The sequence below is a fragment of the Anabas testudineus genome, chromosome 18 (assembly GCF_900324465.2).
Source record: "Anabas testudineus chromosome 18, fAnaTes1.2, whole genome shotgun sequence".
In the NCBI taxonomy this organism is placed as follows: Eukaryota; Metazoa; Chordata; class Actinopteri; order Anabantiformes; family Anabantidae; genus Anabas; species Anabas testudineus.
Genome location: NC_046627.1, coordinates 19,891,254 through 19,915,785, shown reverse-complemented (window position 1 = coordinate 19,915,785; position 24,532 = coordinate 19,891,254). Strand labels below are relative to the sequence as shown.

At 40.3% G+C, this 24,532-nt stretch overlaps 1 protein-coding gene and 1 non-coding gene across 3 annotated transcripts; both read right to left on the bottom strand.

Annotated features, from left to right (window-relative positions):
• Positions 1-337: 337 nt before the first annotated feature.
• Positions 338-10,007, bottom strand: shtn2 (shootin 2). Of its 2 annotated transcripts, none has more exons than XM_026353510.1 (17): positions 9,888-10,007; positions 8,620-8,669; positions 8,032-8,092; positions 7,754-7,848; positions 7,181-7,370; positions 6,736-6,833; positions 6,571-6,652; positions 6,241-6,335; positions 3,983-4,123; positions 3,733-3,886; positions 3,316-3,445; positions 3,141-3,193; positions 2,858-2,955; positions 2,729-2,749; positions 2,584-2,637; positions 2,326-2,476; positions 338-2,147 (listed from the first exon to the last, which is right to left on the bottom strand). In XM_026353510.1, exons 1-17 carry the CDS (start codon positions 9,919-9,921, stop codon positions 1,990-1,992), a joined length of 1,665 nt encoding a protein of 554 aa, XP_026209295.1. In that variant the 5' UTR covers positions 9,922-10,007; the 3' UTR covers positions 338-1,989. The 2 variants fall into 2 exon arrangements, with proteins under 2 accessions (XP_026209295.1, XP_026209296.1); XM_026353511.1 differs by having other exon boundaries at positions 2,584-2,628.
• Positions 10,008-11,703: 1,696 nt separating this feature from the next.
• trnal-cag lies at positions 11,704-11,786 on the bottom strand. Its single transcript has one exon. It is a non-coding gene; the product is annotated as a tRNA-Leu (tRNA).
• Between the last annotated feature and the right edge of the window lie 12,746 nt (positions 11,787-24,532).

Sequence of the window (24,532 nt, the reverse complement as noted above, 5' to 3'; positions counted from 1 at the left end):
ACAAATGTATATATTTCACTATCATGGTACATGTTACACTGGTGTCTGTGACTCTGTATATTGTTAATATGATAACTCAAGTTGTACTTTCCATTCCTACTACACCATACCCACTCCATGTGCAGTGCATGATTTGGTTTGATTTTGGAGCACATTTCTGCTTACATGTGTACATTAATAAATAAACACTCTGTAAGTTCCTATCACATGCAGTTAACAAGATTGAATTGAAATCACATATGCAGCATGCAAAAGCAGACATGTTGGAAACCATTTGCATTCATTTGGAGGAAAACAGTAACTCAGGGACAATGCATAGTCACATTGATAATGAATTATAATACGGTTTAAATATAATTTATTTTGAATTTGTTACATTTCAATAACTTACAGAAACAAACGCACACATACACAGTTGTCTTTCTATGTACATGCCTTGATATAATGCATTTTCTAGCCCCTCACTCTTTAACCATCACAACTGAACTCAAAAGCTTCAGTCCAAGTGGTCTCTCTAGGCCATTGGCTCAGTTGTGTTTGTTATTGAGGTGTTGCAGGTTATAGTTATAGGATTCCTGACCCTTCATTAGAGCGAGTGGAATTTATTCACAGAGCATTTATTTCCTGAAGAAAAGGAGATTACTGCAACATTCAGTGACCATGTTCACTAAGACCATAGTTGTATTTCCATTAAATTGCTTTAGATTTTTTTCATTTATTAACCAGCTCTATATAGGTCAAGGAGAAAGTCGTTTAGAAAAGGAAAACGTAAAATTACACAGTTCAAATCCAGTCATTATATGTGTTGTTAAAACAACCTTATTACATTATGAGCAAGGGAATATTAGTCACAGCATCCTGTCGCTCTTTCTCTCTGTTTGTCACACACACACACAGGCTCTCCTGAGCATGGAGTCAGTAACACGAAGGGGGCAGCGCATATATCTCCAAAGCTAACACCTTTGAGACTGAGGAGGGAAACAATAAAACATGTATGCTTGAGAGTGAAAAGGGAGAGCCTCTAGTAAAAAGAGCTAAATAAAGTAAATATGTAATGTGAAACAGTGTGAAGACACTAAAATGGTGTCAGAGATAAAGGTGAGAGTAATTTCATCCCCTTTTCAAATGCTTTCAACAAAGGAAAATAGGCAGATAGATAGATAGCATGATGTGAGGGTGTGTATTCATTCATGCATGCATGCACACATATATACAGCATCTGTGTAGAGGTGAGAAAATAAAAGGCGACCTGCTGCATTTAAAGATACTTTCAGGGGAAGCACACCAATCACCTGAGGCTCTTATCTCAACAACACCTCTGGGCTCTGGGTGTGAGAGCTTTAATGTGCCTAAATAAATGGCAGCCGCTATCCTTCTGCTGGATTGAGCTTTAAAAGACAGACACCTTGAGAGAGGTTGGCAAAGGTATTCGTATAACCTTAGTGTTTTTATTTTAATGGCTCTGGCTTTTTTCATCTATATTCTTTCTTTTAAAAAATCCCGTAAGTTGCATTTAGACCAGCTAAAACCCAGCCGACCAAAAAGAAGGATGCTGAGCATTAAACACGGCTGACGGAGCTCCATCCTTTCAAACGCAACAATTACCGGCTTTTTGAAGCAGACTTGGGTTAAATGGCATCGGAAAAACACTTTTCTTTGTTTTTCTCTGGTCATGAATGTGAGATTTGATGTTTGCGTGCAATATATATAACCCTCAGGTCTGCTGCAGTCAGGAGGTTAAAACAAGCTGTAATCTGACATTATTTGATCCAGAGGCAGTTGCATCTCTTTTTTAACCTTTTCAACAGAACCCAAGATCAACCAGTGGTTTCCTGACATTTTATTGTAAGAGATCGCCAAGGCTGTGCTTTCATGCATTAATGCAATGCAAAGATATGATGGGTCAAAGCAAAACTGAGTCAGTAAAAAGAAGTGCAGTTCACCACACATGTAACAGGAAAAACAGTGAAAATGATGCATCTCTTCCTCTCAGTTTTCTTGGCTGATGATCAGTGCTGATGCTCTGATACGAGAGTCTCTCTTCTCCCTGTTCTGCTTCAGCCTCCGGAGCACAGGGGAGCTGCCCTTTTCGCTTGCCCAGGGAGTATCTCCTGCGGCTGGGCCACACTGTACCGCTGGCTTGGGCTCTGACAGAGACATGATCACATCCTCTGATTAGGCACACATCCAAAAAGTGAGAATATCAGCTGACTATAGCAATATATGAAAGACACTCATTCAGCTGTCAGTCAAAACTTAACAGATATAAAGAAAAGACATTGAGATACATCATGATGAATATAGACAAGGGGCAGGACAGGACACCTTGTGTTTGCGTTGAGGAGGACGGCTCCTGGTTCTCTCCCATCACTCTCCTCCTCCTCTGGAGCACCATCAGGAGCTCTGCTTCCCCGACGTTTCGGCCAGGTCCCCTCCTGGACGGCACCCTGCGGAGCTGCTGCCGCTTCATGTTGTCCTCAAGTGTTAAGATGGTTAAAATAAAATGTAAGTTCTGTAATAGTCGTTTTCAACAAAATGCTTAATGCAGTATTTCTGTGAACAAAAGCAAACAGTAAAAATTACCAGCATTCCTTTCAACTCCTGAACGGTTGATTTTCTGTTTTCACCCTTCGTGTCCTGTAAGATAGATATAGAAATGTCTTGTTGAAATGTCTGCGTCTCAACTACTTTATGGTAACGAAAGGAAGAAATAAACAAGATTACAGACCTTCCACGCGCTGTCACTCTCCTGTGAGCAGACACATGAGATGGTAGTTAGGATTTTGCTCTTACTGTATAAAATTTAAACACAAATTTCCATCACCGGGAAAAGTCTCTGTAAATACATTCAGTCTACCTGTACTTGCTTGATCGGCCTCAGGACGATGCCCTTCTTTATTCTTTCCATCATTTCATCCACCGCTTTTGACTTGAAGTCCACAGGAGGCGCTAGTTCTTAAAGAGGAGAACATTTACTCCACAACAGTTTTTTATTTCCTACATACTTTCTGATTAAATCTAGTTGAAGATGAGGTGTCTTTGGACAAAAGTGTCAAATAAAAATACAACCAAAAATCATCAGTCATCAATATTTAACACAAGCCCCTTGTTTTAAGTCCTAATGTGAAGCAGTGACTTACTTTTTGGACTAGTTTGACTGTCCTTTCTCCTGCTCCTCAGAAACTCAAGTGAACTAGAGAAAGAGAGAGAGAAATGATACGGCGGGTATTGTTATACGTAAGTGGACATTTAATTTCATATGGAACCATTAAATCCCAGCTTGACCAACTTTGTTGTGGCTTCAGTTTAACATACTTCATGACAATAGTAGGTGGAGGAGGAGGAGGAGGAGGTGGAGGAGGTGGAGGTGGTGCAGCAGGAGTGGATATCTCCTCTGGTTCGTCAGTCTTTTGCTCCACAGTCTGTGTTTCTCGTAACTGCTTCACTACAAAGGAAGATGGTGAAACATCACTGTGTTTATCAGTACTGTGCATAAAAAGATCCAAAAGCACAAAATGATTTTGGTGTGTGAATAAAATTTATTAACTATTTACTCATTTAGATAGAAAGACGCACAGAGATTTTTCAGTTCAGAGACAAGAGATTTGCAGAAATGACACCACAAGTACCATGATTCACATTTCTACTGTAACATGTGATGAAGTGTTCAACAGGACTGCTGTAACCCTGCGTGGTTGATGTAGAATTGAGGAGCTTGCATTGTGTGGCTACCTTCTTCCTGGAGCTGTGTGACAGCGCTGTTGGCCTCAGACAGCTGTGTTTCCACGGCCTTTCTCTCCTCTTCGCTCTTTCCCAGCTGCTCTCTCAGCTTCTGCAGCTCAGACAGGACGCTGGATTCTTCCACAGCACTCTGATTTGGTTTTGCCTGAGCCAAAAAGTGGGAATAACAGTGGATGCGATGAAGGGAATGAACACAATGATACTTATTTTGCTTTTGTATCACGACGCTTTCTTTCATCACCTGCTCCTGGTAGTAACATTGTATGTCGCTCAGGGCTGTGCTGATGTTGGATATTTGTTCCAGCGCCTGCTGCAGCTGCACAGCGACCTGTGGGCTGTGCATCGCGCTCTCTTGATGGGTCTCCTTCTGCTGCACCAAAATCTGACAAGACAAACCAAACCCAGCTTCACCTTTTGACATCTTGAACGCATCTTTATAATTATCTGCTTCTACGAAAATGGGAAAAGAAATACATCAGTGACAATGAACCACAATTAGTGGAAAAAAATAAAGTGAGATCACAATGGCTGGTTGTTAATTTTCTCCCACCAGGAGGTTGTCACAATGTAGAGAAAATGTTTTCAAGCCAGCGTTTGACTGAACAATGACTTGGAAACCTTGTTAGAATCACACATCAGCTTCATTGAAGAATAGTAACAATGCAAACAGGATGATTTAGCTGTGAGACAAAGAACCATCTGTTCTGCGTTATGAGTGGTTTGTAAAGAAAAAATGACAAATGTCGCAATTCGCCTTGATTCGCAAATTAACATAGTTACAGTTCATTATTGTAGTTTAGATTGGTTTAGATTGTAGTTTGGAGCTTTTATGTCATTTTGCATGAGCATCTTTTGAGTTGTTCACAAAAGATACTGATGGTAAAACCTGTGTATTGATCAGAGTATCTCTATTAAGCCACAAAAGGAAACTAGTTTGTTGCCCATGCGCAGACATGTCGACATGAACAGATCAAAGGAGATTAAAAAATAAGCACTATGACGCAAACAGATAATATAAGATTAATGCCCGGCCACTAAAATCATTGTATTTAATACAGTTAGTCAATTAGGACATTAAAGGCCGATCACAGTGATGCCCTTTTATTTTTATAACACACATTTAATTATAGAGAGAACTGCTTTACTGTATTTTTTAGGTGACATTCTTACATTATGATGTTTTCTAAACCTTTTATTTTGAGAAATACTATTTTAAATGTTTATTCAGCATTAATTTTTAAATACACTGCATCATTAAGTCACAATAATTCCCAGAAATATTACAAAGGACACGACCTTAGTCCCCTCTGATAGCATACAGGTCGTGAACGAGGTTTATCTGACGGTTGCAAAGACATTTTTTCAGAACAGGTTTGTCATCAGAGAACAGGAAGTGTGAAAAAAAGTGGTTTTCATTTCTGTGTTTCTGAAGCAGCAGGTTTAGTGAACATGCACCACGAGTCTCCCCGCTACAAATTACTCTGCTCTCATCTCTGGTCTCCCTTCAGCACAGAGCAATTTTCACACAGCAATTAGCACAATTATTTCATACATACAAACATGCGGGGGTAATCACACACACACAGCAACACAAAGAGACAAAGACACACACACTGACAAATCCAAATTGTTTCCTGTTTGAGGCCCTGCATCATTATACCACCATGCATCACAGAGAAGAGGTGTGAATGGTTGGTGTTTTCAAAACACATGAAAACAGACAAATAGTAGTGCATACAAGAGGCATTGAGCACAGGGGGGTCTTTTACCATCAATTGAGAGTAAAGGCGCTGAATTGTGTGCACAGTTGGGGGCCCTTTTCACAGGTAAGGACCCCTGTGAGGCAGCCCATTGTGCGCCTGTCCAGTAAATGGAGGACACTGTGCACAAAGGCGACAATTGCTATATGCTCGGCAAAACATAAAGGTGTCAGGCAAAGACAGGTTGTGCTTAAAGACCACTATTCTCCTTCAGCAGCAGTGATGACCACTAATTATGGCGAAGGGAGAGGCTAAATGGGAGGAGAACAGAGAGAGATCTTTTTTTTTTTTAAAGAAAAGACCTTCATTATAGAAGCAGCTGGGGCAGCAAAAACTGTGATGTGTGTGTGTGTGTGTTTGGGTATGTGGGGTTTAAGTGAATTGGTGTTTTTCCTGCATGTGTACAAGTGTGTCTCTGCCTTTGTCTTGTGTGTGAACTCCTCGCCCCGCAGACAAAGCCCAGATTTGACCAGAGTGTCATCGGTGTGAAAACACAGAAAGGAGACCCCTTCTCCTGTCCCGCCACATCAGCTGCTCTCTGAGTGCCCCTCCCTCCCTCCATCCACTTGTTTGTTCGCCACAGACGCCTGAAGGTCAGCACTAACACTCCGGCACCCTTACTGTGGCACGACCTGTCACCGTCAGTACCTATAGGTGTGAATGTATGACAAAATGTTTGGTGCCCTTGCTGCAAAGGCACACGCACACACATATGTATATCCATGCCACACGCTCACACCTGGTGGGCGAAGACCTCTGCGTGCTGCCGGAGGCCCTCTTCCAGCTGCAGCTTCTCAGACATTTCTGTAAACTCCTCGGTGACAAGCTTGGAGACTGTGCAGGCACAGAGACAGAAAATAAATAAATACAAATCAAACACACTAAGTGCTATTTATAATGGCATTAATCATGTTGGACCAAAAAAATTAAACGCTGACATTTATGATGATTATCTCTTTTTAATGTACAACATAAAGCACTAAAGGGCCAGTTCACCCAAATTGCAGTCACACATATTCTTTCCACTGTATTGGGAGTAATTTGTAACATTGGAGCAATGAGGACTTACTTCGTTTGATTTTATTCATGTTCTTGTTCTGTTTGTTCAGTTTCCTCATTAAGGCCTCTTTCTCTTCAACCTCCAGAGCCAGCTGTGACAAACAGTCTGTCAGGACGCACACGTACTATGTATACGTATGTATATATATACACACACATCAACACAGTGATGTACCTGCTGTCTGAGTTGGTCCTGCTCTTTGGTCAGATCCTCTACTTGTTGCTCGAGCTGCAGCTTCTCAGCGAGCAGACTGTCCACTGACGCCTGCAGCTCTGACACACAGATAAAAAGAAATTTATGGTGAGTTGTGGACTGTGAAGAGCAGAACACTATCAGAGCGCCAAATAGAACAGTTAAAAAACTAAAACAGAGCTTTTTCAGGTTCCTTCTGATCTGAGTGTGGATGATTTTGGACATATTAATATAGAAAACCATGAAAATACTAAGAAACAATTACCCTACATGCCTCATGAGCACCTGATACTTCATTTATAGACCTAGATAAATCCTCACAGGTAATTAAATGCATTGTTCTTCGACCAACTGGCCAACTTCATATAACTCACATGAACCTCATCTTGAACCAGCTGTAATTACATCAGGAGCGTTTTAAGCTAACCTGCAATCTTGACTTGGTTCTCCAGCAGCAACGACTCATCACCACTATCACCAAAATCAACCACATCACAGTTAAGACCGGGGTCAGTCGGTGGGTCAAAGGGCGCAGCAGCCAGGTCTTCAGGCATCTCTGGGATGAGCGGCATCAACATCTGACTTCTTCTCAGCAAGGCTTTGTTCTCTTTGGTGACCTAGGTACCACAAGAGATGATGGTCAGTGTAGCTGGGGTTGTTTCACTTCATCAGAATAGAAATGACAGTGGTACAGTGTGTGAAGCTGCTTTATACAGCAGCTCGTTAACAGGTCAGGACCGGAAAAAGGAGAAGGAAGGAAAAGAGCACAAGGTAGGAAAAGACGAAAAAGGAAAAGAAAGAAGAAAAAGGACAAAAGGTAAAGCAAACATGTTAAAACTGACACAGATAACACCAGATGTTTCAGGATACTACACTTTAGTTGTATTAATAAATCACAGATGCTCATTTTTATCTTCATCTTTAACATGTAGTATGTTATCGTGATCTAGAGTCGGGTGTGTGCGGTCTGTGCTTGACTCCTTGACTCTAACAGACGTACCTTGACTGCCAGCGCCTCAGCGCTCTCCCTGCAAGAGCGCTCGATCTGGAACTGCATCTCCAGCACATTGATCTCTTTCAAGAGCTGATTGGAGACTTATTGGAGACAGATTTCATGTTTAAATCTCTTACTGTGTAAAATGTGCATGTACACATGTTTATCACCTTTACTCTCTCTCTCTCTGTTGAATGCCATGAATGTGATTCACGGTGGTTTGCATTGTGCTGTGGTGGGAGCCAGAGAAGAGACTCTAAAAACATAAATGAATGAATTCTCACCTTCCTCCAGCTCAGAAAGTCTCTGATTGGCTTCATCCCTCTGCCTTTCCACGATCTCAAACTAACAATCAAATGAAACAAAGAAGGAAAACTGGAGAAAAGATCAATCACGCATCATTAAATTGATGTATCTGATTTTGTTCACAGTTTTACTCTATTATCAGACAGTGGAGGCACCAAAATTGCATTTGTCCTTGTTAAAGGTATCACGTTAGAACATTTTAATCTCGAATCTTCTGAAATCTGTTCTTTTTTATTCTTTTATTAGATTTAATTTTTAGTTTTGGGCTGAAAAGGCCAAATATAATTTCTCTGATTAAACACTGATTTGCTGTTTTTTTTTTTTTTACCAACGGAGGCTTGTCCAAATATTATGACATATGTGATCATGACATGGGAGAAGTCATTTGACTTTTCTCATGTGATGGGAGAAGTCAAATAATAACCCAATGACAGTGTAAGATAACAGAACATCCATCAGGATTTATAGTGTTTCCTCTCATGCTGGTTTTCTTTAATGTAAAAACGCTCATCAGAAAGTGGAAAATGAGTGAATCAGTCATTTACTGTAAATCCACTGAGTGGTACCTGAATGTCTCCCTCATCTTCAGAAGATAAGTAACTCTCTTCGCTGGACTCTGTGAGAGAAACAAAATCATTTTATGTTCACACAGCACACGGGCCGTAGAGTCAGAGAACAGAGAACACGTTCAGGGAGGCCAGATCACCGAGGATCCTCACTTCCTGTCAGTGTCACTGCAAGAGGAACTTCGCAAAGCTTTCTGAAGGAGGTTCAGCTGCAAAATGCAGGAACTGAAATCACAGAGGAATCACAAATTGACATGTCTCAGTTTCAGAGACGTCTGACTCATAACTTCCATAGCGACAACTTCACTTTGTTCAACAAACCGAAACTTTTGTACTTTTTACTTTGACATTTTGGGAAACACGCTAACCCCCTCACTGAGAGTTCAATGAGCTCAGTGAAACTACTCTTTCTCCAAGAAATAATAATCTGAAAGAATAATGAGAACAATATACACAATATGTTGTCCACCTACTTAAATAATTATTTTAGTGCTATTTTTATATATATTACACTAACAAGTACATAGTTAGCCCTGTTTCCAGTCTTTATGCTAAGCTAACAACTGATGCATCATGTTTATACCACAAATCATCATGTGACATCAATGTTCTTCTTTCTATCAACAAGAAACAATTTCCCAAACTGTAAAATTATCATTTGAGGTATGAAGCTACACTAATTAGCTTAGCTTTGCATACATTTTGGTAATGTGGCGCTTACCTAACCCAATCATTACTTTTTGTTACTTTAATTAAAGTCTTCAGCATAAACTGATGAAGTTACACTACATGAAGCAACCTAACATCAATAAATATTGTCATGAACAGAAACTTATTAAAATTATCCACAATAAAAAAAATGAATTAAGTTTGTCATCAAAAGTGAGGAAGGGTAACTTCATCGCCAACAAATGTTAGGAATTTTCCTTAATGCAGTCGTGGCTCAGACACAACGACACTTATGACAAAAGTTGTCACGTGCATAAATATTAAAACATAGCAGAAAGATATTCAAAAGGCAACCAGCTAAAAACAGAAAAAAACCTGCAAATAAACTAATGTGCAAAATTGGTGGAGTGCTCCTTTAAATGTTAAAATAATGATATCAAAATGAAAAAAATAAGAGAAAAGTAGAAATCTGCTTTTTTTGTGTTTAATATAAAGTAATTTCTTTATCCACAGTAAACAACATGACATATTCAGATTATAAGAAATCCTTTTGAAACTGTTACAGTCATCATGTGGCGCCTGGCTCTCACAGGTCTTACCTGCAGCTTCACTGTCCTCCTCTTGGACCCACATCCTGCTTGTTTTTCAGCTACCTCAACTAAATAAAGCTGCAACTTCTAGCACAGATAAAAGCCCGCTTTCTCTCTGGGCAGCACTCGGCCTAATATGAAGTAAGCAAGTAGGAATTCCTGTTTAAACCCTCCCCCGCTGTCACTGTTTTAAAAAAAGAGGAACTTTTTTCCTGCTCAAGTCCGTCTTAATTATCCAACTTACGTGGATTTAAAGTTTAATGAGAGAGAGTTTATCTATTTTTACTTGTCTAATGTTCTGCAGATATTATCAGTATCTGTTGAATTTCGCTTGTGACCTTATAGGAGGAGGTGTTGATACAGTGAAAAGGGGGAAATTCAGCCTCTGTCCAAGCATGTGGTCTCTAAAGGACGACACTGTCTCTCTACTACAAGATCAATGTCACTCAACCCGTCGGGGCAAAGGCAAAGCTGCTTTTATTCCTCTATTAGCATCTGTGCTCAGAGTTCGTGACCTCGGAAACATCACACACCTGCCATGGGAACTGCTTTCTGGCCGGGCAGTGCTGATGTTGATGACACACATTATTCCACTATGAATAATTTAAAAATTTCTCATCGCTTATTCGTGATTTATTTATTCACCTGCATTTCAGGAGTTGACGTACACACTGACAACTTGTTCAGGGTCAAGCAAAGTACGTCTTGCGTTTACCCTCAGAGTCCATAATTCGGCTTGCTTGGAGCTCCTCGTGTATGCAGTTTGGTAAAAAGGAGGATGAATAATGCATTGTTAGAAAATACAGGACTGAAGTATAAGATTACTTTATGCCTGTAATCACCATCTATCACAATAACACCAGTGTTTTTATTGGTTGCATACTGTACACATGCATGGCCTGCAGCGCTGAATAATAAAACACTGCTGGGATTCCTGACATTGACGTCCTGCTGATTTGATGAGTCTTTTCTCTCTGTGCATCTTGCTCCTTTTCCAGGCACCACCTGAGCACCACAGCCTCCTGCAGCCCATCGCCCTGACCTTTACTAATTATTCTTCACCATGTTAATAAATGTGAAATTGTCACTTAACATTAGCTCTTGTCTGGAGTTTCTTACAGAGAGTAACATTGTCAGAAACCTCTGTCCTCATTAAAACATGGGCCATTAAATAGTTTGTCTTTTTTGTGGAGAAAAAATTAAAAAATGATGAGGTCATGTCAGGGAATTTGAGAAACACATCTTACCATGTAAAACATTTTTTTTTATATTCAGTTGAATTAAAAAACAAAAAGAAAAGTAAAACATATATTGCTTTATGTATTAGATCACCTGAACTTTATTTTTACTGACACTATGTAAAGTAAAATGCATGTCATGTCCATGTTAGAAATAATTTCACAGTAACAGACATTTAAACAAAACAGAAAATACTTTAATTATTTATTCAGCCTATTGTCTATTAATTAATAAATATTCTTTCTGATTAAATGGGAAGTGCAGTCCTGTCAGTGAGGGGGAAAGCAGAAAGCAGCAGCATTTCTTCTTGTCCTACATGTACTGCTGCGTGCTGAAGGCATGACTGAGCTGGAAAGATATCAGTATCTACTGTCTAAATCTATTTTAAGCTGCAGCAACTGTTTATTGCTGAGGGCAGAGAAAGATTGAGCGTGCGTCTTCAAAATAAGAGCCTCAGCCACCTCGGTAGGAGTCACAGAGCAGTAGTGTGTCACATGAAATGCGAGTGATAGGAAAGTGATCCCCCGGTGAGTAGATTAACATGTGCTCTCAGTGGATTTTAATACAAGTGTTGAGAAAAGGTTTCTGTCAGAAGTGGGATTCGAACCCACGCCTCCAGGGGAGACTGCGACCTGAACGCAGCGCCTTAGACAGCTCGGCCATCCTGACTGATACAGACAAAACGCTAATAACCAGAGTAGTTAGTGTTAATCACCTGATTATACAAATTATAAAAGGTCAGGAGTCAGAGTTCAACTCTGTTTACCTGCGTACAAAGGTTTACAGAGGCTCCTCTCACCTGATAAAACCAGGAAGTGAAAAAGTAGATAAACGTGCAAGGCTCCGTAAAACTGCTGCTTTTCACCCCCTTTAATATTTTTGAATGTTATTAGACTGAAAAAAGATCTTAACTCCAAACTGCGTGATCGTGTTGTTTCTTATTTAAAAAGGAGATTTTATTTTATGTATTGGCAGAATCTGACCTTTATTTTTTTATTTTATTTTTTTATTATTATTGTGCTGTGCAACATTTGATTTAACAAAGCTTTACATATTTGATGGTTTTAACTAAACACAAGTTTATACATATTCCACTACTACTTTTTAGTTTTCTTCTAAGGTGAGATATTTCTAATTTTTCTGAAAGCACAGGTTAAGGTTACCTGTTGCACCTTAGACACTATTCAGCAGCAACAGTACACAGTTCTTCAAAAATATTTTAAAAAACTAAAATAAAGACAGACGTATTATTGTAAAAAGCTTTAGATAAAGTAGAATAGAAGAACAAAAAGCTACAGAGCAGTCATAGAGCAGGGTAGAATGTGAATAAAAAACCCTAGTTTTTAATTTAATACAAGTTTCAATAGAGTGTTCAGATGTAGGTCATAGTAACAATTACACTAAGAAGAAAATAATTAATGTTTTCTGTAATAATCAATTCAGATTCAAATGTGATTAAAGACAGCCATAGTAACAGGGAGCAGGAAGAAAAGCATGAAAAAATAAAGATATCAATTAAAGAACCCAGATATCATCTTACTGAAAGTGTTTCTCTGCTTTTAATTTGAATAGCTGTTTACAATCAATAACAGTCAATCTATTCTTTAGAGATGCAGATATCATGATGCCTTTTCCTCCTAAACTCTCCAGAAGACAGACTTTTTTTTTTTTATTTAAAGCAAAAACAGGTTTATTTTCAGTTTCTCACCTTCCGTAAGTTCTCTTCTGTGATTGGCTGAGATGCCACACATGCTTTTCCTCCTGCAAATCTCAAACCTGGCAACCTCTCCCTCATCTGCATTCATTCATGTTGATCCACTGTGTGTTAAAGCAGAGGTTTAATGAAGCCATGAATGGACTGATTCAGGATGTGGCACCGCACAGCAGCATCTGGTTGTTTAATACTTGGAGCAAATTTTGCACCGAGGTGACAGAGCATTGGGTTTCATCGCCACTGATCTGATGTGCTTTGGAGCACATGGCATAGAGAAGGTTGTGATTATATCTGCTGGGTACATTTACAGAGGCTGTGTGTGTGTGTGTGAAATGAGCAAATATCCGAGTAAAAGAGAAAGATTATGAGCGCGAGAGCGACACAAACACACACTCATCTGCTCCGGCTCTGGCCTACTCAGCAATAATGACTGTGTGATTGGATTATCCTGGCTTTTAGCAGCACTGCAGCTGCAGCTGACAGAGAAGCTAACCTGCAGAGTTCAGGCTGGGGTCAACAAGGGGTCACGAGGGTCATGGCCTTTGCAGGAGACGAGGCTTTGGGAAAGAGAGGGCGGGGAATGAAAAGGCAGACTTTCAGAAACAAGTGATAAGAGGAATGTGTGTTTAAGCAGAATGGTGACAGACAGATTCGATTTCTGGGAATTACTGAAAACAGCTAGAGAAGAGGAAAGATGGAGTGTGTTTGGAGGAGGGAGACGGGATGCGTTGTGACAGGAGAGCCTCGCAGACACTGCTGGCCTCCTGGTGACTCCACTGTACACTGGAAACAGAAACAAACAGGGCCGCCGCCACCGCCGCCGGCTGCTTCCACTTTAATGTGAGACTCTCCTTTTTCTCGCTCACACTTTCTCCCCTCTCTATCATGAAAGCCGTGTTGGAGCCATTACGTTTTGTCCAAACAAACACCAACACTTTTTTTTTTTTGGTTTGTTTGTTTCAAAACAGAAGATTATGATTTCCCATGACCCCAAACTAACCTTTAGCTATCTGGTAGGAGCCAGTGTGAGGGTTTAACAAGTACCAAATGGGATATTTAACATGTAGGCCACATGTAGTCACATCTTTAAAGTATACTTTATGTTACTATGATTCACTGCATTGTTGTACACAGGTGACTATTTGAGGCTGCTGGTGTAAATAAGTCAGTCTAGTTGGATCTGGCTGCGTCGCTGCTGAGAATAGCAGCCAGTGAGTCAATTCCCTGCGGGGGATTCCCTGTTTGTTAGTTTAGACCAGAGGATGATGACCGAGCCTGTTAGAGTGAGTAAATGACAATATTTTCCCGTGATTAGTTTCACACAAACACAAGCAGATTCTCACACGGAGCCACCGAAATGAGGGGGAGATATTCACAAATAAGCGCTGGCAGGTCAAAATGTGTTAATTAAAAATTCAGGTCAGCACCAGAAGAAAGATAGAGCATGTAATCATGGGCTGTCGGGTGGATTTCTTCAGCAGTTTGATTGCACATTTGTCTTTTCTATTTCATGTCCACAGATCTATTTATTTTCCAACCAACGTGTGATGTAAAAAGTATTTTTTATGCATGTGTGTCACAATTACATTAGTTTTACATTGTTTGATTGTTGAAATACTGAATTCTTGCATTGGCATTCAGATCTTAATCAGATTTAGTATTTTTATATAGTCAATCTGTATTTTAACTTACCCCAAATTTCATTTGATGGACAAATAATATATTTTGTGAAGACAAGGAGAACTGTGGATTTATTTTTATAAATCTGAGCGTCATTAAAGCATGGAGGAGGAAATGTGATAATGTGGGGGTGCTTTGGTAATGGCACAGTAGGCGATCTGCATCATGTGTATGTTTTGTAAAAAATAATGTGGAAAAGAAAGCAGCTGCTGAGAGAAACCAACGTGAAGACGTGCTGGAATACTGTACATACTGGAGATGGCTTGACCAACTCAATCAGCAGATATGAACCGTCATCACGCTGGTGTAGGAGGAGGAAACACTGTCCAACCAGTAGAGCAGAGTGCCACAGATTACAGACAGGTATCACTGCAAAGGGTGACTTTAAATGAAAGTAAAGTTTAACATGCAAGTTTTAATTTGTTTTAACATTGTTCTGTGTTCAAACATGCCTCAGAATGAATTGTTAATTATGAGAATGCATACCTGTGTTAATATTTAAAACCTTTTTTATTGCCAGTGTAAAATAAATGTACAATTAAACTCTTAAGAAATTGAAAACTGCTCCACACAAACACATACATTTAAATATGTCAAATATAAAACGCCTTACATGTATTTCCAGGCTTGGAGCTTGTGTTTTTCCACCCTGAGCTCTGTAGGTGTCGCTCTAACTCTGTGGTCTGCCACCTGTTGCTCTGCCACATTTTCTTCAACAGGTTTTTCTTTTCCCGTGTGCAGCATGAAATCTTCTTTCTGCCGGGGAAGGAAACTGTACTTGTAATTTGAAAACAGAACATTTTAAAACTTGTTACAGATTCTATCTTTTAAAAATGGGTGAATGAAAACTTTGTAAATGACAAACATGCCATTTACATGTGGGACTGTTAAATTGTGGGTTTGCTTCCACAATAAAATTGCTGTTATTTATTATTGTGGCAGTAAAGAAATAGTGTGAGTGTGTGTCTCACACACTGATTTTTTGCTCTTTGCTATCTCCTTTTTTGTCCAGCGCTTGCTTAATTGGATTCTTTTGATGTTTGTATCTTGGTTCTTTCATTCTTCTGCCACAAGTCTGTAAGAAGAAGAAGAAGAAAGAAACACATCAGCCTCTGTACAAGCAACAAAAAATACAGACACACTGTCAGTGTCCTCCATCGCTGGCTTTTGCCCTGTCTCCTGTAACGGCAGCTACATCATCGTCTCACGGTGATGATGTCAGAGGGGAAACGGCTGCTGAACCCGGCACAAAGTGGCACAGACGGCCGGTCACTGTCTCCGGGTCATAACAGGAGAGGAAGCAGGGTGTCTGGGTATGGTGGGCACACAGTGGCACTGTCTGCAGCTGAACACACACACACCAACACACACAGAGCAGCTGACAGACTGATGCTGAAAGCAGCATCTGTCTGTCTGCATGGGCATTATTTTTGAAAGTGCAGATCAGCATAAATTAGCATAAATCGTCTTGTTACTTTATTACCTCTGGCTCTTGAATCATAACTTCCTGTGTGTTTTCTCACCTCATCTTGATTGCTGCTTGTTTTCTCCCCAGAAAAAAAAAAAGCATCAGCCAATTTGTTCTTATCAGTGTGGGACATCGTTTGACAACAATTACCTGATTGCTCTAAACACGCTCTTATTTCTATTAAATGCTGGTTTTAAATCCAATCACACAGTCTCGTTTCTATTTAAATAGCAATAATTTCACATTTACATCCCGACCTTTTTAAACGACAAATGCACAAATTTGAATTGAACGAGCCACAAGTTAATTATGATGATTCTCACAGGAGAGTTGGACATTATGTGGAACTTATTATTTTGAGCCTTTTGAACATAATGATGGGATGGACATTTCCTACAGACTCTCAAAGGGCAACAGAATTAGATCCAGACAGAATTAAACCTTTATTGGGTGTTTGTTGAACAATAAAAAACATGAATTGCTGCTTGTTCTAATAGACAGATTAAGACATTTTACTGTTTTGTTGCGTCTCTCTGAATTTATTTAATCTTCCAAGCTCTCCTGCTCCCAGTCTCTGCTGGAGCAGAGTAGACTCTTTCAGGTTGTTATTAACCTAAACAAGTTTAGGTGTGTGTGGTGTTTAATTATGTAGCATTCATACTGGCATTTAGTGGCACCTAACTCTTTCACAATGCATAATTTTATAAGCTTGTGTATGTGTTAAACATTTAATTCTGCTCGGTAACACAGCTGTTGAATGAATGCGGTCTCTCCTCTGTATGACAGTGGAGTGTTAAGTGTTAACAAATGGAAATATATTATCGTAGAGCTGAGCTTAAACACAGACAATACACCAAACCTTAAAAGCTTTCATGAATTCATCCGACACATTTAAGAGCAACAAGTGATTTTCACCACGGCCACAAATCGTCAGAGGTAAATAAAGCTTTGCATCAACTTCATGCTCGCATAATTATGTATGAATAAAAATATAAAAGCTGGGAGGTTAAAGGGGGGATGGGGCGACAGTAAACAACTCACATGTGAAGAAAAAATCTGTACTCATCCTCAAGGCCACACCCGCCTCTATTCACCTCCCCTCTCGTTGTGCTTCTCACCATCTTCATCACCTCTTCCTCTTTCCTTCCATCGCTGTTTTTTTCTGCCTGTCCTCACTTGTTCTTCCTTTAGTCACTGAAACTCTTTGATGCTTACCTGTCGTCTCCTGTTGCTCGTTCACTCTCTTTCCTTCCTTTTATCTGTTTTGTTCAGATTTCCCCATTTTCCTCTTTAAAACTTCTATAAAACAACTATGTAACAGCTTGTTCTCCCCTCTTAAAATAATTCTTCCCAAATATTTTCACCCTCATTCTGCCTCGCACTCCACTTCCCTCATACTTCCCTTTTTTCCCACCTCAGTCTTTATTCATTCTTCATCTTTTTCCTCCTCCTCCTTCTCCTCCCGGTCTCTGTGCAGCTGCTGGGGCCCTTCCATTAGTCCTGACATGCAGAGGCACTGATTCTGTAAAGGTTGTGACCCGGCGCAGCGGGCTTCACCAGGGCCCAGTCCCACACAATTTAAACCAAACAAATTTGTCCCTAAAAAAGTTAGAACAACTTCTGGTGGACGTACTGTATGAGAAATAAAAACTACATCACAATAAAATCGAAAAACATGCTACTGTAGCTTGTTTTTTGTCTGTAATAAAGTAATTTATAACAATTTATTATGTGTTGATTATTCTAAAAAAGAAAATATACAAAATTTCTAAGTATTAACATATTGATAGCTTATTTAATGTTATGTTGGTGAAAAGAAAACTATGTTAGTGGAATATACTGACGTGTGTAATGGTTTTAAAATACATTTTTACAAGTACTACAGCAATTAATTGTATTACATTTAGGCAATGCATGCGTATTTGTTAAAGGTGATTTTATTTATATTATACATCATTTAAGTTATCATTTCACTCTGCTTGGTTTTGAATCCTTAAACTTGAGTGGAAAAACAATCATCTAAATGTTTCTAATGCTGATGTTAGAAAGTGACAAAATCTAAAAGTTTGATTATCACTCGACTTTGTTTCTGTATCTGAATCTGTTCTTACTGTGACTAAACTGTGTCCACATCACCTGAAACTCTTCAGACTATAGTGATGTCAAGATAACGCTCAGCATTTGAACAATAAAATGTGTCCTTTGTCCTCTTTTGACAACTGGAAACAGTTCTGTAGATCTACTGATAATCCACCACAGTAATTGCAGCTCTCTGGGGTTCACTGTTTGTACTGTAGACACAGCAGTCCATCTGTTTTAAGACGTGTTTCTCTTATATCCTTGACACATGCTGCTCCTGCTGTAAATGAATGAAGCATGAACACTATGCAGATTTCCCTCCGCAGTCTCACAACACCCTCCACCCCCCTTCCACCAGTGTGTGTCTTCATTTTACCAATGTTTGCCACCACCGAACATCCCTTTTTTCTTTCATCTCAGCCGTTTTTCCCCTTCATGTTTTCCCCTCTTCCACCCTTTCCCCTCTCAGTCCTTCTTCCACACCCCCACTCTGATTCCCTGGTCACTGTAACCGGCAAGTTTGCTTCTCTCCTCTTTTGTGGCCGTGACAAAGGGGGCCGGTGCCCTCTCGCAGGCTATGTTACAGGCTGCCACATGAGGCGGACACTCTGGGATAGCCCAGCGTTATCTGCTGTGACAACTCAGATTACTTCCACAGCCTCCCATCTGATCAGCACATCCAATTCAATTAGTGGCAATTAGTCCTGGTCCCCCCCACCTCTCTCTTCCTCCTCCTCCTCCTCCTCCTCCTCCTCTCTCCTCACCCGCCTGCTGTGTGTCTCCAAAAAAACCAAAGCTGCCGAGCTTTGAGCAACTCGCTCAACCTGGCAGGCTGGCTGTTGAACAACTTTGGAGCGACTTGTAGCCCCCTCCAGCCCCACCGCCCCTTCATCTTCCAATTACCCTCACTCACACACACAATGATTCATTCACACATTCATACTCATATGCGCCGCCAGAGCACATATTCAAAGTGACACATCACATAGAAACCACAGCTCTCTGCACATAGACTCCCACAGATCCAGTTCAGGTCAACACATGAAGACAAACCCACGTACAATAATCACTTGACACTGCAGTTTTCCGAGCATTTTGCATCTCTCAGGTGATTATTTTGTTTCTCTGGCTCAAAAAGTTACTGGTTTGCTTCAGTCTCACAGCGCTCATAGCATCAGTAGACATCTGTTTTGATTAGTTTCTTGTAGAAACGCTCTAAAATGTCTACAAAGTATGTTATTTACACAGCTCTGAATGGCAAACAAGGTTAGCAATTAGCTGGTGAACACAGAGGAGCATTCAGCAGTGAAAGAGCGGGATAGAAATCAGAGATAAATGGAGAGTGACCAGAAACCTGGCTTGAAATTAATTAAAGTTGTTTCTATGTCTTGTGTATGCAAATAACTTTGTAATATCAAATTAAGAGGTTGATGGCTGGGTCAATATATTCATTCATTTACAAATTACAGGTTTGTGAAGCCATAAAATGAAGCCATGTCTGCTTGTTACCTTATTATTACTACTATTCACTGTGTTAGCTCAATAGTCCTGTTATTTGTTATTTATTTTAAAGAGGTGAAATTGTTCAGTAGTTCACAAGACAACTAACAATATGAACCAATCCTACAATGATTGAAGCACAAAGCACAAATATCTTTTTTTCTGATTACTGGTTCTGTGTGATCAGAAAACAAATAAGAATAAAACACAAAAACTTGTGAAAACACAGTAAAACACCTCAGAGAATATTCCAGAAAATAGTCTGTACCGAAGCCCTCTGGTTTGTGAAACCCCTTTTGTGTGCCGCCCACCCCTTCATCCCCTGCTCACCCATTTCCTCACCCCCCCCCCCCTTTATTGTGGGTCTGCGCACACCTGGCCTTCGCAAATTAGGGCCCTGGAAAACCAGCAAGCGAAGAGAAAAGCGGGATGCATGGTGGAGCGCAGGGAGGGGATTGGAGGGGAAGGGGGCGTTCGGCCAACGGGGTCTTTCAGCATTCCGATGGAGCAAAAAGTTAATGACGGCCCTATTGTGTTGTGAGAAAGCTGGCCGGAGGAGAAGTGTTACAGGGAATCACGGCCTGTGCCAACAAGCAGCAACAAAAGGGGGCCAGTCATAAGTTGCATTGAGTTTTTACCATATTCATATCACTTACACGGTTGCTTTATGTCACACTGAACAAGTGCACACAGTCGCTCTCCCTGCTGCAACGTAAATGTGTTTGGAGCAGCAAGGAGGCAAAGAATGAAAGGATTTGTTTTTTCTAATTCAAACACAATGAGACACACGGTTAATTCAGGAGAGTCCGAACGAGTTCTGAGCACTTCTGACCTCAAATACATGAAAATATTAAAATGTCTTAAATTATTGTTTAATCATATTCAATAACTTTCTTGTTCTTTAACTTCCTCCTGTGCCTCCCTCTTCATAAACGCCACCCTAATACGCCCGCCTTCCCTGCAGGCCTTAATGCATGCTGACAGCTTCCCTCCGTAATTGGTGATAACACCCAGATGGATGGTTCCTTAATTTGCTGTTCCCAGTGAAGCCAGGCAACTCAAGGGAAAATGGGCTGGCAGGGGGAGTTGAGCTGTGGAGGTGGTGGTGATCTTGATTTGTTGGTTGGTTATAGATACAAGAGCAGAAAACACCCTAGGCTGCGGGCCCGACAGTTTGACCAAGCTTTTGTTCACACATCCGTTGAAAAGCAGAGAGGGGTCCTCCTCCTCCTCCCTTCCTTTTCCCCAGTAATCCCATCCTGAGCCCCTGCTCTCCCTCTCTCTTTCTCTCTGCTCACTCTGTTTTCAGTCAGGCCTGGAAAAGACCTGCATGAGCACTGGAAGATGCATGTGTGTATATAGAAGAGAGAGTGTGTGTGTGTGTGTGTGTGTGTGTCCTGAGTTTGAGGGCAGGACAAGGAAATGATCTCTCGCGTGCATGTTTCTTTTCACTTTTCATTGGCTAAACGGATTGCTTAGTCCGAATGAATGAAGTATGAATAGAGGCAAAGAGCGAGGTGAAGTTCCCAAGGTTATAGGTTACGGTCTGGGTAGGAACTTTAGTTCATGTGTGGTTGTTTTGGCTCCATTAGGGAGGGCGCAAACAGGGTGATGGACTCAGCTGAGCTGGAGACCCCCCTGTTGTTACTAATGAGGGCAACCTGCAGTGACCCCAAGGGTGCCGAGGGTCAAGCTGAGCCTGATGGGATGATCACAGGGAGGAGTTGTAATTACGATTTAAACGTCACACATGGGCCATTTTAATATGTGACACCAGCTACTCTAAAGAAAGAGAAAAGAAAATCTATGTAGGATTACAATTCAATAAAGTCTAATATTAACATTAACTGCTTTATGCATGAAATAATTACAATACATTTGAAAACGTGCAAATGTTTGACAATACCAGCCTTTAAAAATAATCATTTTCTCTATTCATTTCTAACATAATATGTTTTTAAAGACCATTTATCTTTGAATAAACAAGTGCCCTTTTATTTTCCTGAGCCGCAGCCATCACACAATCTTTCATCAGTGCTTCAGGTGTAAACTCTCCTATTGTCTCTTATCATTAAACCAAGAAGAGGAGACAGTGTGATTGCAGAGGAAAGGTTCCCTGGAAACTCGTTAATTTAATCTCGGCCAACTGAAGAGGACAGAAAAGTGATACTGTAAACGGCAGTCGCTTTCTCTGCCTGCCACACAGCCTGGAAAAACACTGCCTGAGCTGAGTGATTCAGGACTGGAGGCAGAGTGATGAGAGTAGCTTTACACTGCTTTTGGTGGTATGGCTGAATGAACCCGATCCCCCGAACATTATGTCACTTCACACACAACAACAGAACCACAGTCTTTCTTTACACTTTACCGAAGTGTTTTTCTTGTCTAAACCTAACCACACACTGGAGTCTGTGGTTGAATTTGTGTTCTCCTGACAGTCCTGTGCTTTGTCCACCATCCATCCAACCCAAGCACCTCTGTAGCTTTTTGATGATGAAAGTAGAGCTTCATTCTTACAGCAAATATATTGCATCAGAACATTATTATAACACTTAAACTCTTGTAAATTATATCCTCCGTCTTTGCAAAGTGTCACAATTAGTTTTGTTGTTGTTGTTGTTGTTGTTTGTTTGTTTGTTTGTTTGTTTGTTTGTTTTGCTCATTTTGCCATTACTTCCCTGAGGATCCATGTTGTGTTAACTGTCATCCAGGCTAAAACCAAGAAGAATGTGGCATTCATGCATTCAGCCTCCTGCCTTAGACCTCTACAGGCTTTAATACATGTTTTGTTTGAGGTAAACTCTACTCTGGTCTCTTGGTTTTAAACCTACTCTCTGTTTATGTGGGAGCACCCAGAACTTTCAATTAAAATCAGCTAAATCAGCACAGATTATTTCTAGAATACACCAGGACAAAGGAAATCAAAAATGGACTAGATCACTAAACTCCATAGAGAAGAGCAACAAGAGGACGACTCACCTCCACAGCACACGTCTATGCACAAACAAACTGAACCTGGAAGTGGGTGGAGGCTGTTTGTTATAACTGTTTAGTATTTTTATTTTAGGGAAAGAAATTCTTCTTCTTCTTCTGTCATCCACTATGTTTTGTTTTAGTATTTTATGATCTTTTGATGCTCTTTATTTTAAATCATCTACCAGAAACATGATGAGACCAGTTCTCACTATTCTGAAAAGTTTGTTCTGACTTTGCAGCTTGATGACGACTTGGGTTAATAATATATAAATAAAAAGTGTAGTAATTCATGACTGGTTCATCACATATTTTTGGCCAAATGCTTAGATTATAGCCGAAGGTCTACATTTAAAGGTTACATTAGATTGAATGCTTCCAATGTGGTGATGCACAGAGCTAAAATAATGAAAACTGTGCCACTGACATATATATGGATCTGACCTCTGGGAGCAAATGATCAATGACGACACATAAACTAGAATAATAGATATAAAGACACTAAACAAACACAGACACTTAGTATAAAGGTAGCTGAAATACAATGAAGAGAAGACATTCCTCATCATAGGAAAGAAAGACAATGACAAAACCAAGCTTCATTAATTAAAGTATTCCCAATCAATATCTGACTAAAGCAACAGTGAAGGAGCACAAATATCCTCAGAAATCTTCATTCACATGAGACGTGTGCCTTCAAGCTTTCAACGAGATACGAAAGACTCTAAACAGACAGTAAATGCATGACATGTTGTTTGCAGAAGCACTCTCAAACTGTTGAGCACTAAACTACATATTCCTCCTCTTTGTCACTGAATATGTCATTTACTATTGTCGGTCTGACTTGAATGCTTGTATGCAGTTCAGCGAGTCTTGGCGTATGTGACCGTACAGTAAAACAAGTCAGGGGGAGGCACTCTGCTGTTTTTCTTGCCTTTGGGGCTGTAGGAAGAAGGGTAATAGATGTACGGTGAATTTAAAAACAGTGTTTACCAAGTGTCCTTTAACACTGGATGAGACCAAGGTTTCAACACTGTTTGCGGTTGATAATAGAAAGGTCATTGCTTTAAAGGACGAGTGCAAGAAAATGAAGGCGCCATTTTGTGCCCTTGAGGTGTGATCGCTTTCTGAAGATCTAGTGACCTAATCAATGGAGATAAGCGCAGGAGCGGATGGTCCACAAAAGCAGCTTTGTGTCCAAGGTCAGTTCTGCCCATGTGCAGTTCTGTCCATTGATTCCAGGCACAAAACAATATGAACAAATGCTGTAATGTTCGTGTTGTACTCGCTGCTTGATTTGCATAATATCACAGCCGGTGCGATTTGAATACAAGTTATATGGTCGTAATGTTCAAAATGTGAAGAGATGATACAAAAATCTGCTCTGTTCAGGAATTGAGGTGCAAAACAGGAGAAGGCGGGAGGCATCCTATGTCGGGCAACAACAACAAGAGTGTAAATTAAAGGCCTTGGGTCTTGAAAGGGCCATTTAGGCAGCGGAGCCATAGTCACCAGTGAAAAAGGAGACGCTGTGGCCTCTCTTCCTTTTACACCAGTGCTTGAGTTTATTGTGCAGAAAGGTACAAAGTACAACATGTATTGTCAGAGTTATATGTCTTCAACTGTGCTGCTTTTTATGCAGAGAGAAGATTCATTCAGCTGTGTGAAAGGTTGAGGTATTGAAAATGAGAGCAAAGTCGCAGTGCAGCGATGTGTTGTCACTCTGGTGACTGTGTGTGTGTGTGTTTGTCCCAGAGCCACAAACTCACACACACACTGGTCTAAACGTGTCTAAAATGTGTTTTGACCAGCATGCAGCCTTGATTTTAGCGTTTGCAGATGGCACTGAAAATGTGCTTTTGAGATATTTTCATTCACAGTAAATACAAACTAGCAGCAATCATCAGAAAGCCGTCACACCGAGGCCTCGACATGGAGACGGTACAGAAGAACTTTGACGTTTATGGGAAATCTAGTTACAATTAGCAAACATGTGAGGTA

What these genes read in the sequence shown, in the direction of transcription:
- shtn2 (XM_026353510.1), bottom strand. Translation starts at nt 9,921, where the DNA reads ATGTGGGTCCAAGAGGAGGACAGTGAAGCTGCAG. An exon ending in ACTTTCTGAGCTGGAGGAAG is followed by an intron (nt 7,849 to 8,031) that starts GTGAGAATTCAT and finishes GTCTCCAATAAG; the next exon opens with TCTCCAATCAGCTCTTGAAA. An exon ending in CTCCTCAACGCAAACACAAG is followed by an intron (nt 2,148 to 2,325) that starts GTGTCCTGTCCT and finishes TGTCTCTGTCAG; the next exon opens with AGCCCAAGCCAGCGGTACAG.